The sequence below is a fragment of the Choloepus didactylus genome, chromosome 15 (assembly GCF_015220235.1).
Source record: "Choloepus didactylus isolate mChoDid1 chromosome 15, mChoDid1.pri, whole genome shotgun sequence".
NCBI classification, from domain to species: Eukaryota; Metazoa; Chordata; class Mammalia; order Pilosa; family Megalonychidae; genus Choloepus; species Choloepus didactylus.
The window spans coordinates 65,375,726-65,390,233 of NC_051321.1; the positions used below are offsets into that span (position 1 = coordinate 65,375,726).

Here is a 14,508-nt window from a genome sequence, read left to right on the forward strand (position 1 = left end):
ACAATTGAATGTATGCTTTGTTTTGTATGACTGCATGGTATGTGAATATATCTCAATAAAAAATGAATTAAAAAAAGTCTTTTTAAAGGCACAGTGATTGGATTCTAAATGTTATGTTCCGGGATCTCTTATTTATAGTGTGTGACCTACAGTGTGTTAGGTGGAAAAAGAAACAAAAGAACTCCAGCTTATGTTTGCAGGATGTGGCAGACTGTGTTTGAAACTGGTTCTGTAATAAGGATAATGACCGTTTACCTTATTTTCTTTATTTTATTATTTTTTTTTGTATTCTAGAGTCATAAACAGTCTTTATTTTTTAGCTCCCATTTTTTAAACACCTATTATATGCCAAATACTTTGCTAAGCCTTTACATATATCATCTTGTTTTATTCTCATGGTAACCCAATTGGGCCAGTACTATTATGCTTTTTATTATGTTACACATAAGGAAATGAGATACCGAGGGGTCAAGGAATTTATCAGGATCACATACTAGTAATGTTTCTGAGCTGAAAACTGAACTCATGTCTGTCTACTTCCAAAGTCTTCTTCGCCAGCCCGACTCCCCAATTCTGTCTCAAAGGTGAGACCAGCGCCCTAGACTAATTCTGTGGGAGGAGCCCATTGAAGCTTCAAACCAGCCTCATTTCAGATTAGGAAATTTGGACTCAGTGAAGTTTAGTTTGCTGAAGACATATAGCTGGTGATCTCACGAACTCAGGACTTTCTGATACGAGACCATCTCTAGCCGCAAAACCAGTGGCTCCCAGGATTACCTAGAGCAGTAAAATAAAATGAAAGACAAAATTTAGGATGTTAGGGAGGGAGTTGTCAACTTTTTATTTTGCCAGGTAACAGCATTAAAAAATGTCTGTCCTCACACTTTCACAAAAGAAAAGACACTACTTTTTTTAAAATGCAATTTTATTGAGATATATTCACACACCATGTAATCCATCCAAAGTATACAATCAGTGGCTTGCAGTATCATCATATACTTGTGCATTCATTGCGACAATCAATTTTAGAACATTTTTATTACTCCAAAATAAAGAAAAAAATAAAAACAAAAAGAACACCCAAAACATCCCATACCCTTATCCCCTCCTATTGTTTATATATACTTTTGTCTTTATTTTATTACTTATCTGCCCATACACTGGGTAAAGGGAGTGTCAGTCACAAGGTTTTCACAATCACATGGTCATACAATAAAAGCTATGTAGTTATATGATCATTATCAAGAATCATCATCAAGAAGACATTACTTTTTTAGAAAGGACATTTTAATGATAGAAAACAGGAAGTCATAATTTCAGGAAAAAGGTGAGTTTTTTAAATGAATAAATTCAGCTTTATGAGAAACTCTCTACTCTCCCTTTGGGGTTCTTTTTGTTTTTTTTTTTTTTCTCATTTTGACACTGACTTTAAAACTTGGACCAGTTTTGGGTAGCTATTTCCCCCACACTATGCTTTCTGCAAATTCAACAACTTGTCAACTGTTAAAGAATCCTCAGCAAGTTGTTGTCACATGCCTGCTTTTGATCTTTAGAGAGAATATTGATGTATTAGCATGGTGGGCTTTAGATTCCATTTTCATCAGATTTCCTTCTTGCTCATTCCTTAGTCTTATTTTGGGTCAGCATAGGCAATATGAAGAAATATAAAGGCAATTGATGATGGCTCTTGGTCAACCTCCTTTCATTTTCTGCTCTTTTCTTGCTTATCTTTCAAATAATAGTAGCTTACTTAGTATGCTTTACTATTCTAATTACCTGATTTTCTCATTTCTGATTTTGTTGCCTAGGCCTCCATCATGAGACCTTGGGGACCCTTGGTAGAAGGGATTTTAGAACCAGCAGTCTTTGGATTAAGTCGGGTGAAAGAAAAAAGAGGGACATCATTTCTGGGTGTGGGCAGTGGCCACCAAAATGCCTTCCTTACACATAGTAGGTACTCAACAGATTTGTTGGATCAATGAGTCTTACTTGAACCCTAATCTGTCCATACTAACTCCCAAGATCGTATGCTATTGTGTGCATGTGGAAAGCTCAACATTTGTGGATTGTTAACTGGAATGTGCAGGCGTCTCCTGCCTCAGGCTTCCCCCAGGACAAGCTGGGAGCAGTCATGCTTGGCACTCAGGGTGTCTTCGAGCCTCGTTCTTGTTGCCCGTTGTCCCACTCTCTCATGGTGACTGTGAGGTGACATTATATTGTCACTACATCTGTGAAACTGGTCAGTACGAGACCTTAACAACAACTAAAACACCTCTTCTCCATCTGCCTTTACTGGCTGTATTGTCAAGCAGATGCTACTCTTACTTGCATGGTGATGTACCCAGAAAAGAGAGGAAGAGATAAAGTTTTAAAGCATCCCTACTTGTAAAGATTGGGACTTAAGCTTTAAACTACATGTAACTAAACCTGAGTTGTGGTTTCCATTGGAGAGAAACTCCCATAATTACTTTATTCGATGAATTTTGTCAACTTAACCAGTTATCACAGTAATTAAAGTAGCTTTACAGAATACTTCAGTATTTTTGTGTCTATTACATTTTTATTTTGCATTACACATTCTCAATTCCCTAGTTTTAATTAATACTGGCTAGTAAATATTCTGTTTCAAATGGGACATGCATAGGAAAAAGGTTCACTTCCAATTTTTTATTGTTATTTCAGATCAAAACCTGTGACTGAGCTCAACCATGGGACATCCAGATTCTCCTCAGAAGCAAGACTTTCCAAAGGACCAATGACTCTGTACTCCATGCCCAATCGTTTATTCCTACTCTGTAGCTATGTCTCGATCCCGCCATGCAAGGCCTTCCCGATTAGTCAGGAGGGAAGATCTAAACAAAAAGAAAAACAGCCAACTGAAGAAGCCATCCAAGCCAGCCAACAAAAATGTGGCATCAGTCAAGACTGTGTGTCCTGAAAAATTAAAGCAATTAATTCAAGAAAGAGATGTTAAGAAAAAAACAGAATCCAAACCACCCATGCCAGTCAGAAGCCTTCTGACTAGAAGAGGAGCAGCACAAATGAGTTTGGATAGGACTGAGGTTCTTTTTCAGAACCCAGAATCCTTAACTTGCAATGGGTTTACGATGGCTCTCCGAAGCACATCTCTTAGCAGGCGGCTTTCCCGACCCCCGGTGGTCATAACCAAAACCAAGAAAGTCCCATCTTCTAAGAATTTACAAAAGCAACATGAGTGTGATTGCAAGGTACTCACTGATGTGGGAGTAAAGCCCGCAGAAAATGAATCACACCAAATGCAAGACCCCCGAATCCCTCTTGACATAGAGAATTTAATTGGTGTGCAAAATACATCTTTAATTAAAGGGGAAGGCCAAGGGACAACACAGTCTTGGTCTCAAAGTGTCAAAGATTCCAAAATAAATATCCCTACTCCCTGTGGCTCTGTGGCTGAGACCCATTCTGGGTCATTGGAAGGGACATATGGTAGTGAAGGACTATTCCCTGAACAGACAGGAAATGATACCAGTGGTTCCACTGAATGTGTTCCTTTGCCCCAAAGAGCAACCCACAAGGTTACCTCTGAAAGAACCCCCAGCATTCAGTTGGAAGATTTGGGTTCACGAGTAGAATCTCTTAAGCTGTCTGATTCTTACCTAGATCCCATCAAAAGTGAACATGATTTCTGTCCCACCTCCAGCTTTAATAAGGTTATACCTGAATTGGACCTTAGAAACTGTTTGTCTACTGGTGGGTCTATATATCCTACCTCTTTAATAAAACTCCTCCTGGCAGGCTCAGAACCACAAGAAACCCTTGGTGCTAACTCAGATCATCAAGAGGCCCTCAAAACTACTTTATTTCAACAGGAGCTTCCTGGTGCTACTCTAGATCAACAAGAAATTCCTCTAAGAGAGGCCTTCAGTGCTATCCCACAGCAATTTACTGCAGAAGCCCTGGGTGAGACCCCAGATCCACCAGAGATTCCTGGTACTATTCCATTCCGGCAAGAGGTCTTTGGTGCTATCCTGGAACAACAACAAACCCTTGGTGTGTGTGGTGGTGCTGCCCCAGACTTGCCTATCTTCCTTCCTGCTCCTCCAAACCCACTTGCCACCTATAATGCTCCCCCATCATGGCCTGACTCATATGGGCTTGAGGCCCAGGGTGCTATGCAGATTTTGCCTTTGGGTTCAGGTCACACTCCTCAATCATCATCAAACTCAGAGATAAGTTCAGTACCTCCAGCAATGACTATAAACAATAAGGAAAATGAGAAGCAAGTTCATATAAGCTTTCTGCCAGTAAACACTCAGGGCTTCTTCGTAGCCCCTGAGAGAGAACTATGCCAGGCTTCGTTGGGTGTTGCCCAGCTCTCCCAGACAGGTCCCAACAAATCAGAAGGAGGAATTTCCCAGGACAGCACAACAAGCAGGGTTGATCTTGTCAACCCCACAGTGGAGTCTTTGTCAGTGTCACTTGCTACTACCTCCTCTACTTCCTATACAACTTTGCTACCTACTTTGGAAAAAAAGAAACGAAAGCGATGTGGGGTTTGTGAGCCCTGCCAGCAGAAGACCAACTGTGGTGAATGTACTTACTGTAAGAATAGAAAGAACAGCCATCAGATCTGCAAGAAGAGGAAATGTGAGGAACTGAAAAAGAAACCATCCATCATTGTACCTTTGGAGGTAAGCAGTTAGCCAGGGGGCCAGGGGGATACCTGCAAGACTTTGCTTAGTAATCCATGTGGAGACAATTAAAAAAAATTTTTTTAATCATGGTAACATATATATAACCTAAAATTTGCCACTTTAAACATTTTTAAATGTACAATTCAGTGGCATTAATTACAGTTTCAGTGTTGTGCTACTATTACCACCATCCATTACCAAAACTTTTCATCTCCCCAAACAGAAACTGTAACTATTAAACATTAACTCCCCATTTTCCTCTTCCCCTCCAAGCTGTTTTTTACTTTCTGTTTCTATGAATTTGCATATGTCAGCTATTTCATATAAGTGGCATTATACAATATTTGTCCTCTTGTGTCTGGCTTATTTCACTTAGAATAAAGTTTTCAAGTTTCATCCTTGTTTTAGCATGTATCAGTACTTCATTTCTTTTTATGGTGGAATGATATCACATTGTATAGATATACTGCATTTTGTTTATCCATTCATCTGTTGATGGACACTTGGGTCATTACCACCTTTTGGCTATTGTGAATAATGCTGCTTTGAACATTGGTGTATAGTAGCTCTTTGAATCCTTGTTTTCAGTTCTTTTTGGTTTTCTACCTAGGATTGGAATTTTCAGGTCATATAGTAATTCTAGGTTTTAACTTTTTGAGGAACCACTGGCTGTTTTCCATAGCTGCTGCTCCATTTTACATTCCCACCAGTAAGGCATAAGGGTTCCAATTTTTCCACATCTTTGCCAATATTTATTTTTTTTTAAATAATAGTCATCCTAGTGGGTGTGAAATGGTATCTCATTGTGGTTTTGATTTGCATTTTATGTTATGACAATTTGCTTCAATATTGCATTACCTTGGTAAAATGTTCCTTGAAGTTATCTATATGAATTGGTGAACTTACCTGAAATGTCTTCTGTAGTGATGCATTAGCTTATTTTTAGAATTTGTCTTGGAAAACTAGAATAGTTTTTCCATTAGAGGATTTGATGGAGACATAGGGCAGTTGTATGAACAATGGTTTTGCAAAGATTTCCACTATGTCTCATTTTGGCCAGCTGTATGTCTTTTTTGGATGTTAAAGATTAAAAATTAAGAGTGAAATGAATTCATTAACTCTCTAAAGAACAGAGGAATTAAACTTCTTTCCTTTTGAAGGAATAAAACTGCATCACTAGTCTTGAAACTTTTGATATAGGTTTTGCTTTAATCAAGGCAAATTTTTACCTGCTCTACATATCTCACAGGGTTGTTGGAATTCAATGTTAATCAGAAGGTGAAAATGGTTTGTAAGCTTCTCCATGATATTAAACATTTGTTCTTACTATTACAATTTGTAGACCTAATAGTAAAAGTATTGCTTGACCTAGAATTTATTTAAAGGGCTTTAAGGAGCTTGGTTAAAACACAAAGTGTTGAAGTGTTGTTTTTCAGACTTTTGAAACACCTGTCCAATAAGGTGTTTTATGATTTTTAATAACTCACTTGAGATTGCATTTATTCTGTGTCAACTACAAATACAAATATAGTAGAATAGATTGATTTTACATGCTGTGAACTTTAATTCAATCAAACTTTTTAATTTCATTCTTGATTTAAATTATTTGTCCAAAAACGCTTTGACTTCCCATTTGATTGAACCATTGCAAACGAGATCTAGTGTTTATACAATCAGGTATTGGTGGACGTTTAAGTTGTCGCCACACTGTTTTGTTACTACAAACCTTACTACAGTCTTCCGTTATGCCAGTCATTTCACTGATGTAGGAGTAGATCAAAATGTGTCCAGTTACTTAATGGTTTGCAAACAAACATCTATATATATTCAGTAGTAATATCTAGTGGAGAGGCATCCTCCCCTTCCAACTTGTGAGCTCATGATTTGTAACCTTGCCAACCGACACCATTGCCAAAAGCACTCTCTTAATAGGTACAAAGAAATTTGTTTTTCTTCCCCAAACCTGCTCCTCCTCTTGTGTTACATGTTTCGTTCAATGACTTACCCAAAATATAAGATTCAGCATCATCTTTGCGGCCTCCCTCTCTCACCCCTCTAGATCCTCTTGTTCTACAAGATCTGAGTGCTTCTACCTTCCACTATCTCAGCCACTGCTATTGATGAGGTCTTTATCTCTCATTGGGAAAATTTCAGCATTTACTTTATTTGCAACAAGTATCTATTGCACTTCTACTCTGGGCTGTGCACCGGGTTATAGTCATGGGCATACCAGCCAGCATGGAAGGTAGGGAGTTGAGCAAAAAGCTCTCCTTACTTCAGTTCAAAGTTTTCTTTCTGAAATCCTGACCTAAATACATTTAGTGCTTTTCTATATAAGTCATATACCCCACTTAAAACAAAAGAAAACTTTTAATGCCTTCCCAGTACAGAGGAAGCCTGAATTCATGAGAGCAGGGTATCCAAAACCTTTAAAATCTTGACCCAATTGACTTCTATCTTGTTTGCCTTCACTTGCCTTCATTTGGGGTAAAGCTGTAACTGGCTGTTTACATTCCCCCAAGCTCATGCTCTCTAGTATCCATGCTAATGTTACACCCTTCTTCCTCTCTGTATCTGACAAAACTCCACCATTCACTCAACCCTGACTGTATCATGGCTATGTATGTGTGTTACTTTTTGGTCCATACCCGGTGACTTTGTTTCTCTAGTAGCTGGCTGGGCTTGGCCCGGTGATAGGTGTTCTATTAATATTTGTTAGTTAAATGGAAAAAGAATATATTTGTAATTCCAATAATCAGGATTATAAATTTAGACGTTGGCATGTGGTTTATATTTGTAGCTGTGGCAAACAAGCTCCATCAGTGTGGGAGAAATACTATCTGTTGATGAATGAATACCTTGACATTGGTCCTAATATTCTAAATGCCACATACTTTATTTTTAAAAACCAAACCTTTCATTTTGACATAATTTCAGACTTACGGAAAACTTGCAAGAGAAGTACAGAAAATTCCATATATATTCCATCCACATTGCTCAAATGATAGCTCGTTATTGTATTGCTTCATTTCTCCCTCTCTTTCTCTCTGTCCCCCTTTCTGTTTCTATTTTTTCTGAACTTTTTCACAAATATGATGCTTCTTTAGCCCTATATACAACAGTGTCTATTTCCTAAAAACAAGGATATCCTCTTACACTATTATCAAAATCAGGAAATTATCATTGAACCAAGATGATTATCTAATCCACAGACCTTATTCCTATTTTGCCAATTGATGTATAAGAAAATGTCTTTGTAGCTCCTTTAATCTGAACAAATTTTTAAAACAACTTCATTGTGCAGTAATTGAGAGACAATAAACTTCACATATTGAAAGCATACAATTTGATGACTTTGACATACGTATACACTGTATAACAATTATCACAATAAAAATAGTTCCTCCCCAAAGTTTCTTTGTGCCACTTTGTAATTTCTCCCTCTCTCCCTGTACCCTTCCTTCCCACACAAACACTGATCTTTCTGTTACTATAGATTATCTCACATTTTCTAGAGTTTTATATAAATTTATATACAATGTAGATTGTGTTTTTGGTCTGGAACAGTTACCCAATTTTTGTCTTTCATGACATTGCCACTTTGGAAAAGTGCAGGTTAGTTATTTTGTTTCTCAATTAGGGTTTGTCTAATGTTTCCTCATGACTAGATTTGGGTTATATATTCTTTTAGGAATATCATATCAAGAGGCACATGCTATCAATTTGTCCCACTATTATTGATCTTAATTTTGATCACTTGGTCTTTCAGGTTTCTTCATTGTGAAGTTAATATTTTCTCCTTTGTAATTAATAAATATCTTGTGGGGAGGTTGAGAATTTGTAAAATCCTGCTACCCACTCAAACTTTCACTCCCTAGTTTTAGTATCTATTGGTGAGTTGTGCCTAATGATTGCCAAATAATGATTTTTTATTTCCATCATTTCTTCTAAATCTAGTAGTTTTAAACTCTAAGGAATAACTTTCCTTCTTAATTACCTATGTACTTATTTAATTATGTATTTCAGTATAGACCCCTGGACTTTTATTATATTCAGTGGGTTATAATACTTTATTATCATTATTTATTTTGATGCTCAAACTGCCCCAAATTTGTCCAGATTAAGCAATCTTTAAGCAATCTTATTTTCTAGCACAAGACTTTCTAGGCTTATCTACTTTCTGCCCTGTCCCAGCCCTGAAGCTTCCATTTAGCGGGGAATGATTCTTAGAAACCAAGATCTTGGTGACAAGTGGATCACTGCTACTGGAATGTCAGTCCTGTGTTCAACATTACTTGAATTATTTATTTCTCTCTCATGTGTGCAGGCACATATACCCACTCACACACTCATGAACATGCTGTTCTTTTGAAATACGGCTTTGTTCTTTTATTTCTGTTTATTTTCCATTTCAGGGGTACCAAATACTTGATGGTATTCATTCATTCATTCATTCATATTCTTTCTTTCTCTCTCTCTTCCTCCCTTATTTTGTCCTCCCCAAAAGATCACCTTTATTACTGAAAAAGATAATTCTGAAGAATATCTTGGGTTGTCCTTATATTGAATCCTGGAAGTAGAAAGACTTTACCCACCCAAGAGTGCATGGAGAAGCAGAGGAGAGCACAGGCTTTCCTGAGGGAAGTTCATTCTTAGAGAACAAGGAACAGTTGCATAATCTTTTGTTCCTTATTTCTTTCTTTCCTTATTAGAGAAATCTGGGTTCACAGAAAAATCATGCATATAATGTAGGATTCCCGTATACCACCTGTTTTAGTTTGCTAAAGCTGCCAAAATGCAATGTACCAGAAATGGGCTGGCATTTAACAATGGGGATTTATTTGCTTACAAGCTTACAGTTCTGACACTCATCAAGACAATATCTGCACTCCTTTGTCAGACGGCATGGCGCATGGCAGCGTCCGCTAGTCTCGCCCTTCTCTTCTGGGCTTTGTTTCTTTCACTTCTTGCTTCCATGTCTTTCTCTCTGTTTTATCCTCTTACATATTCAAGGACCCCAATAAGAGGATTAAGACCTACCCTGAATGAAGTGGGTCATATCTTAACTTGAGATCCTACCCACCAAAGATCCTGCTTACAAGAAGTTCACACCCACAGGAATAGATCAACTTTTAAGTACTTATTTTTCTGGGGTCCATAAAATCTCCAAACCATCACACGTTCCTATTATTAACACCTTACATTGGTGTGGTACATTTGTTACAATTGCTAAAAGCACATTTTTATGATTGTACTATTAACTATATTCCATGGTTGAACTTGAGGTTCACTGTTTGTGTAGTACAGTTCTATGGATTTTTAAAAATTTTTTTATCCTATTGCCATATATACAACCTAACATTTCCTGTTTTAACCACATCCAGATGTACATTTCATTGCTGTTAATTATGTTCACAATGTTGCACTGCCATCTCTGCCATCCATTGCCATAATATTTCCATTGGTCCATGTTTCATTTGCTTAACATATGTTTATGAGATTCACCCATAATGTTGCTTATAGCTATAGTTATTCATTCCCATTGTGGTATTGTATTCAATTGCACATATAGATCACATATTCCATCTCACACACACACACACACACACACACACACACACACACACACACACATTCTGTTGCTGGTGAACAGTAGTGGTACTATGAACATTATTATATGTGTCTTCTGGTGAATAAATGTATGCATTATGTTGGATGTAAACATAGGAGTGGAATTCTGGGTCAGAGAATATGCACATGTTCAGGTTTCATAGATATTACCAGACAATTGTGTTCCAATTAAGACTTATTAACTATAAATGAATCTTCCACTTGTTCTACATTCTTGCTAACACTTGATATTTTCTGTCTTCTTTTAATCATTTTGTTGGGTGTTTAGTGTGTCACTATATTACATTTCCTTGATGACTAAGAAAATTGAGCTACTTTTCATACACATATTGGCCATTCATATAGCTTCTTTGGTAAAGTACCTGTTCATGACCTTTGCACATTTTTCAACTGGTTTTTCTGCCTTTTCCTTATGATTTATGAGTATGTTGTTTTGTTGATACAAATCCTTTCTTAATATATGATTGCAAGTGTCTTTTCCTATTCTGTGAGGTAAATTTTTACACGCTTATGTCTTTTAATGAACAGAAATTCTTGACTGTAATATAGTCCAATTTACTAATCCTTTTTTTACGATAGCTTTTTCCGTCCTAAGAAAATTTGTCTTTTTTTGCCTGTTGTAGGATTATGAAGATGTTCCTTTAGCATTTCCTTCTCAATAGGTTTTTTTTTTAATTAAATTAAATTAAATTAATCTTATTTTTTTACCTTTCACATTCAGATTTACAATATATATGGAATTGATTTTTGTGTATGGTGTGAGATAGGAATCAAGATTCATTCTTTTTCATGCGAATCTGTACTTGCCCAACACCATTATTAAAACGACTCTCCTTTCCCTGCTTCTACAATGTCAACTTTGTCATAAAACATGTGATTGATTTGTTGTGGCTCTGTTTCTAGACTCTGTTCCATTGGCCTTTTTGTCTTTCTGTGTAAGCTGTTGTAATTACTGTAGATATATAACAAGTCTGGAAATATAAGTCCTTTGGCTTTGTTCTTTAAAACTGACATGGGCTATTTTTTGTTGTTGTTGTTATTTACATTTTCATAAACATTTTTGAATCAGCATATTAATTTCCACCAAAAAACCTGCCAGGATTTTGATTTTGATGATGTTGAATCTATAGGTCAATTGGACAGATTGACATTTTTATAATATTGAATCTTCCAGTCCATGAACATGGTATAGAATTATTTTTGTAATAGTGTTTTATATTTCTCAGTATAGAGTTATTTCATTAGTTTTGTTCCTAGGTATTTGCTATTTTTTTGTGCTATTGTCAATGGTTGAATGCTGTTTACTTTTTTTTTTTTTTGCCATTTACTTTTGATACCTCACAATTTTGGCAAGGAAGTATATTTTGTGTATTTGTTTTTCACATCAGAATAATTTTGCTTAATATTTGGATGAGAAAGAAAATACATTTAGAGGGATTTTTTGAGGATGCATTTTCTTTTATTTTCTAATTTTTCTGCAAAAGGAAGCAGAAGTTGTCTGTCTAAATATAAACAAAAAACAATTTAAGTTACTGTCCTTCAGCTTGCAAAAATACATTTACAACTCAACAAAATTTTACTTTTAAAAACCAGTTTAATATTTGTTATCTTTTTCTGCTTAAACATTTACAGTTTTTAAATACTTTGTAGTTTCCTGTTACTGCTCATATAAACAAAATTAACTTTTTTAAGGATTAAAAAAATTTTTTATTGCAGTAACATGCATACAACATACAACTTCCCATTTGCACACTTTCAAGTATACGTTTCAGTGGTGTTAATTACATTCACAATGTTGTGCTACCATCAACACCATTCATTACCAGAACTTTTTCAACCATCCAAACAGAAACTCTGTACCAATTAAGCATTAGCTCCCCATTCCCACTCTCACCCTTGCCCCTGGTAAACTGTATTCCAGTTTCTGACTCTATGAATTTGCTTATTCTGATTATTTCATATGTGAGATCATACAATATTTGTCCTCTTGTGTTTGACTTATTTGATTCATCATAATGTCTTTAAAACTGTAGCATGCATCAGGACTTCATTCCTTTTACAGCTGAGTATTATTCCATTGTATGTTTTTCTACATTTTGTTTATCCATTCTTCTGTTGATAGACCCTTAAGTTGCTTCCACCTTTTGGCTATCATGAATAATGCTGCTATGAACATTAATGTGTGATTATCTGTTTGAGTCCCTCCTTTCAATTATTTGGGATATATACCTTAAAGTGGGGTTTCTGGGTCATATGGTAACTCTATACTTAACTTTCTGAGGAACTTCCAAAATGTTTGCCAGAGCTGCTGCACAATTTACATTCTCAAAAACAATTCAGGAGTTTTCCTATTTCTTCACACCTTTGATAACAATTGTTATTTTCTCTATATATATATTTTTAATAATAGTCATTCTAGTGGTGTGAGGTGGTATCTCATTGTGAGTTTGGTTTGCATTTCCCTAATGGCTAATGATGTTGAGCATCTTTTCATATGCTTACTAGCTATCTGTTCATCTCTTTGGAGAAATATCTATTCAAGTCCTTTGCTGATTTTTGAAAGGGATTGTTTGATTTTTGTTGTTGAGTTGTAGAAGATCTTTATATATTTTGGATATTAAGACCTTGTCAGATGTGTGATTTAAACATATTTTCTCCCATTCTGTAGGTTTTCTTTTCACTTTCTTGATAATATCCTTTGGTGTGCAAAAGTTCTAAATTTTGATGAGGTCCCATTTATCTATTTTATATTTTTTTGCTTGTACTTTTGGTGTAAGGCCTAAGAATACATTGCCTAAAGCAAGGTCCTGAAGGTTCCCTGTGTTTTCTCCGAGGAGTTTTATAGTTTTAGTTTTTATATTTAGGTCCTTCATCCATTTTGAGTTAATGTTTGCATATGGTGTGAGGTAGGAATCTGCTCTCATTCTTTTGCATATGGATACCAGTACATTTTAAAAACAGAAATTAGACTTATTTTTCTCTAAAATATACCATTTCTCAAAATGTTGATTGCTGACCTCTGGGAGAAGTTAAAGCAACTTGATTTACTTTTTGTTTTGTTTTGTTTTGTTTTTGTTTAGTTGGTAGATTACATTTTTGTTTCCCACAATAATAAAGAATTTCTTTTAATTGTATAATAAATGGGGGTAGATAATCTTCCCAAAGATATATTTTAGCCAAGAAAAGATATGTTATTTGTCTTCTGTCAAGTTTAGTTCAGCTTACTGTTCTCCATATTCAGAAATGTTGATAATTAAAACCACTAACTCTGTAACTTTTATAGTCATCTAGGATTCTGCTCTTGGCTAGGATATTTCTCATGTGTATTTGTAATTTACCATTTTGAGGCATATGCACTATCCTGTTTATACTGAACAGTGATGAAAGTAAAAAAAAATGTAGGGGTACTTTTTAGAACCAGAGTAGTTTGCTTTGGCAAGGCTGCATATTCGCTAGTAAGTTTTAGTGTTGTTTAAAAAGAACAGAAAATAAAAAATGGCTGTTGGGTAGACTTTGCTTCTAAGGGTGGGTAATAGTATAATTCAATGATTTTATCACAGCATCACATATTTAATTAACTAAATGATCAGTCTGTGAGCTGTTCTTGCCAAGATGAAATAATCTCTCTTATTTACTCTAGTAATGTTGTTGTTTTTTTTTCCAAAATGATTAAAAGTTTATTACATGTTTGGTTAGATTAAATTGCAGTGGATTAAATAGCAGCATATTAGATAACTACAGGTGTAAAGTATGCTACGTGTATCACCATGCTATCTTCTTATCTAATGTAAATCCCACCTGGAAAAATAGTAGTACCTGTATAGATTATATTTGAAAAGCTTAAAGTTAAGTAGTATTATATGATACAAATTGAACCACTGACTGCCCACTCTCTTATGGGTGGGTGTTTCTATGTGCCAACAGTCCAGTTCCAGAGATGTTATTTCAGAATTGGTTGACACACTCTTTTAAACCTAATTTAATTTTTTTTTTAATTTTATTTTATTTTTGTTGGGGGTGGTAGGAATGGGACTAGCCTCTGTTGGCCACTTCTTTTCTCAGTGTTTTGAAACAGCCGGATCTCATTCTGGCATATGTTGTATGTGCCATATGGAACAAATTTTTGCTACCTACTCCTTCAGTTGAGCACAGATGTGATATGTCTTTAAATATGCATTTAGGGAATCTCTCTGTATCACTACAG

General features: G+C 35.7%; 1 protein-coding gene and 1 long non-coding RNA gene across 5 annotated transcripts in view; one reads left to right on the plus strand and one right to left on the minus strand.

The window, feature by feature from the left end:
• TET1 (tet methylcytosine dioxygenase 1) overlaps positions 1-14,508 on the plus strand; it is a 144,727-nt gene that overhangs the window by 5,742 nt on the left and 124,477 nt on the right. For all 3 annotated transcript variants that reach the window (XM_037805255.1, XM_037805256.1, XM_037805257.1), the window contains exon 2: positions 2,683-4,670. In XM_037805255.1, the coding sequence (XP_037661183.1) occupies positions 2,802-4,670 (1,869 nt within the window). In that variant the 5' untranslated portion in view covers positions 2,683-2,801. The remainder of the gene's footprint in view (positions 1-2,682; positions 4,671-14,508) is intronic.
• The window catches only part of LOC119510853, a 156,282-nt gene continuing 141,894 nt past the window's right edge, over positions 121-14,508 (minus strand). For both annotated transcript variants that reach the window (XR_005212048.1, XR_005212047.1), the window contains exon 5: positions 121-777. This is a non-coding gene — a long non-coding RNA (uncharacterized LOC119510853). The remainder of the gene's footprint in view (positions 778-14,508) is intronic.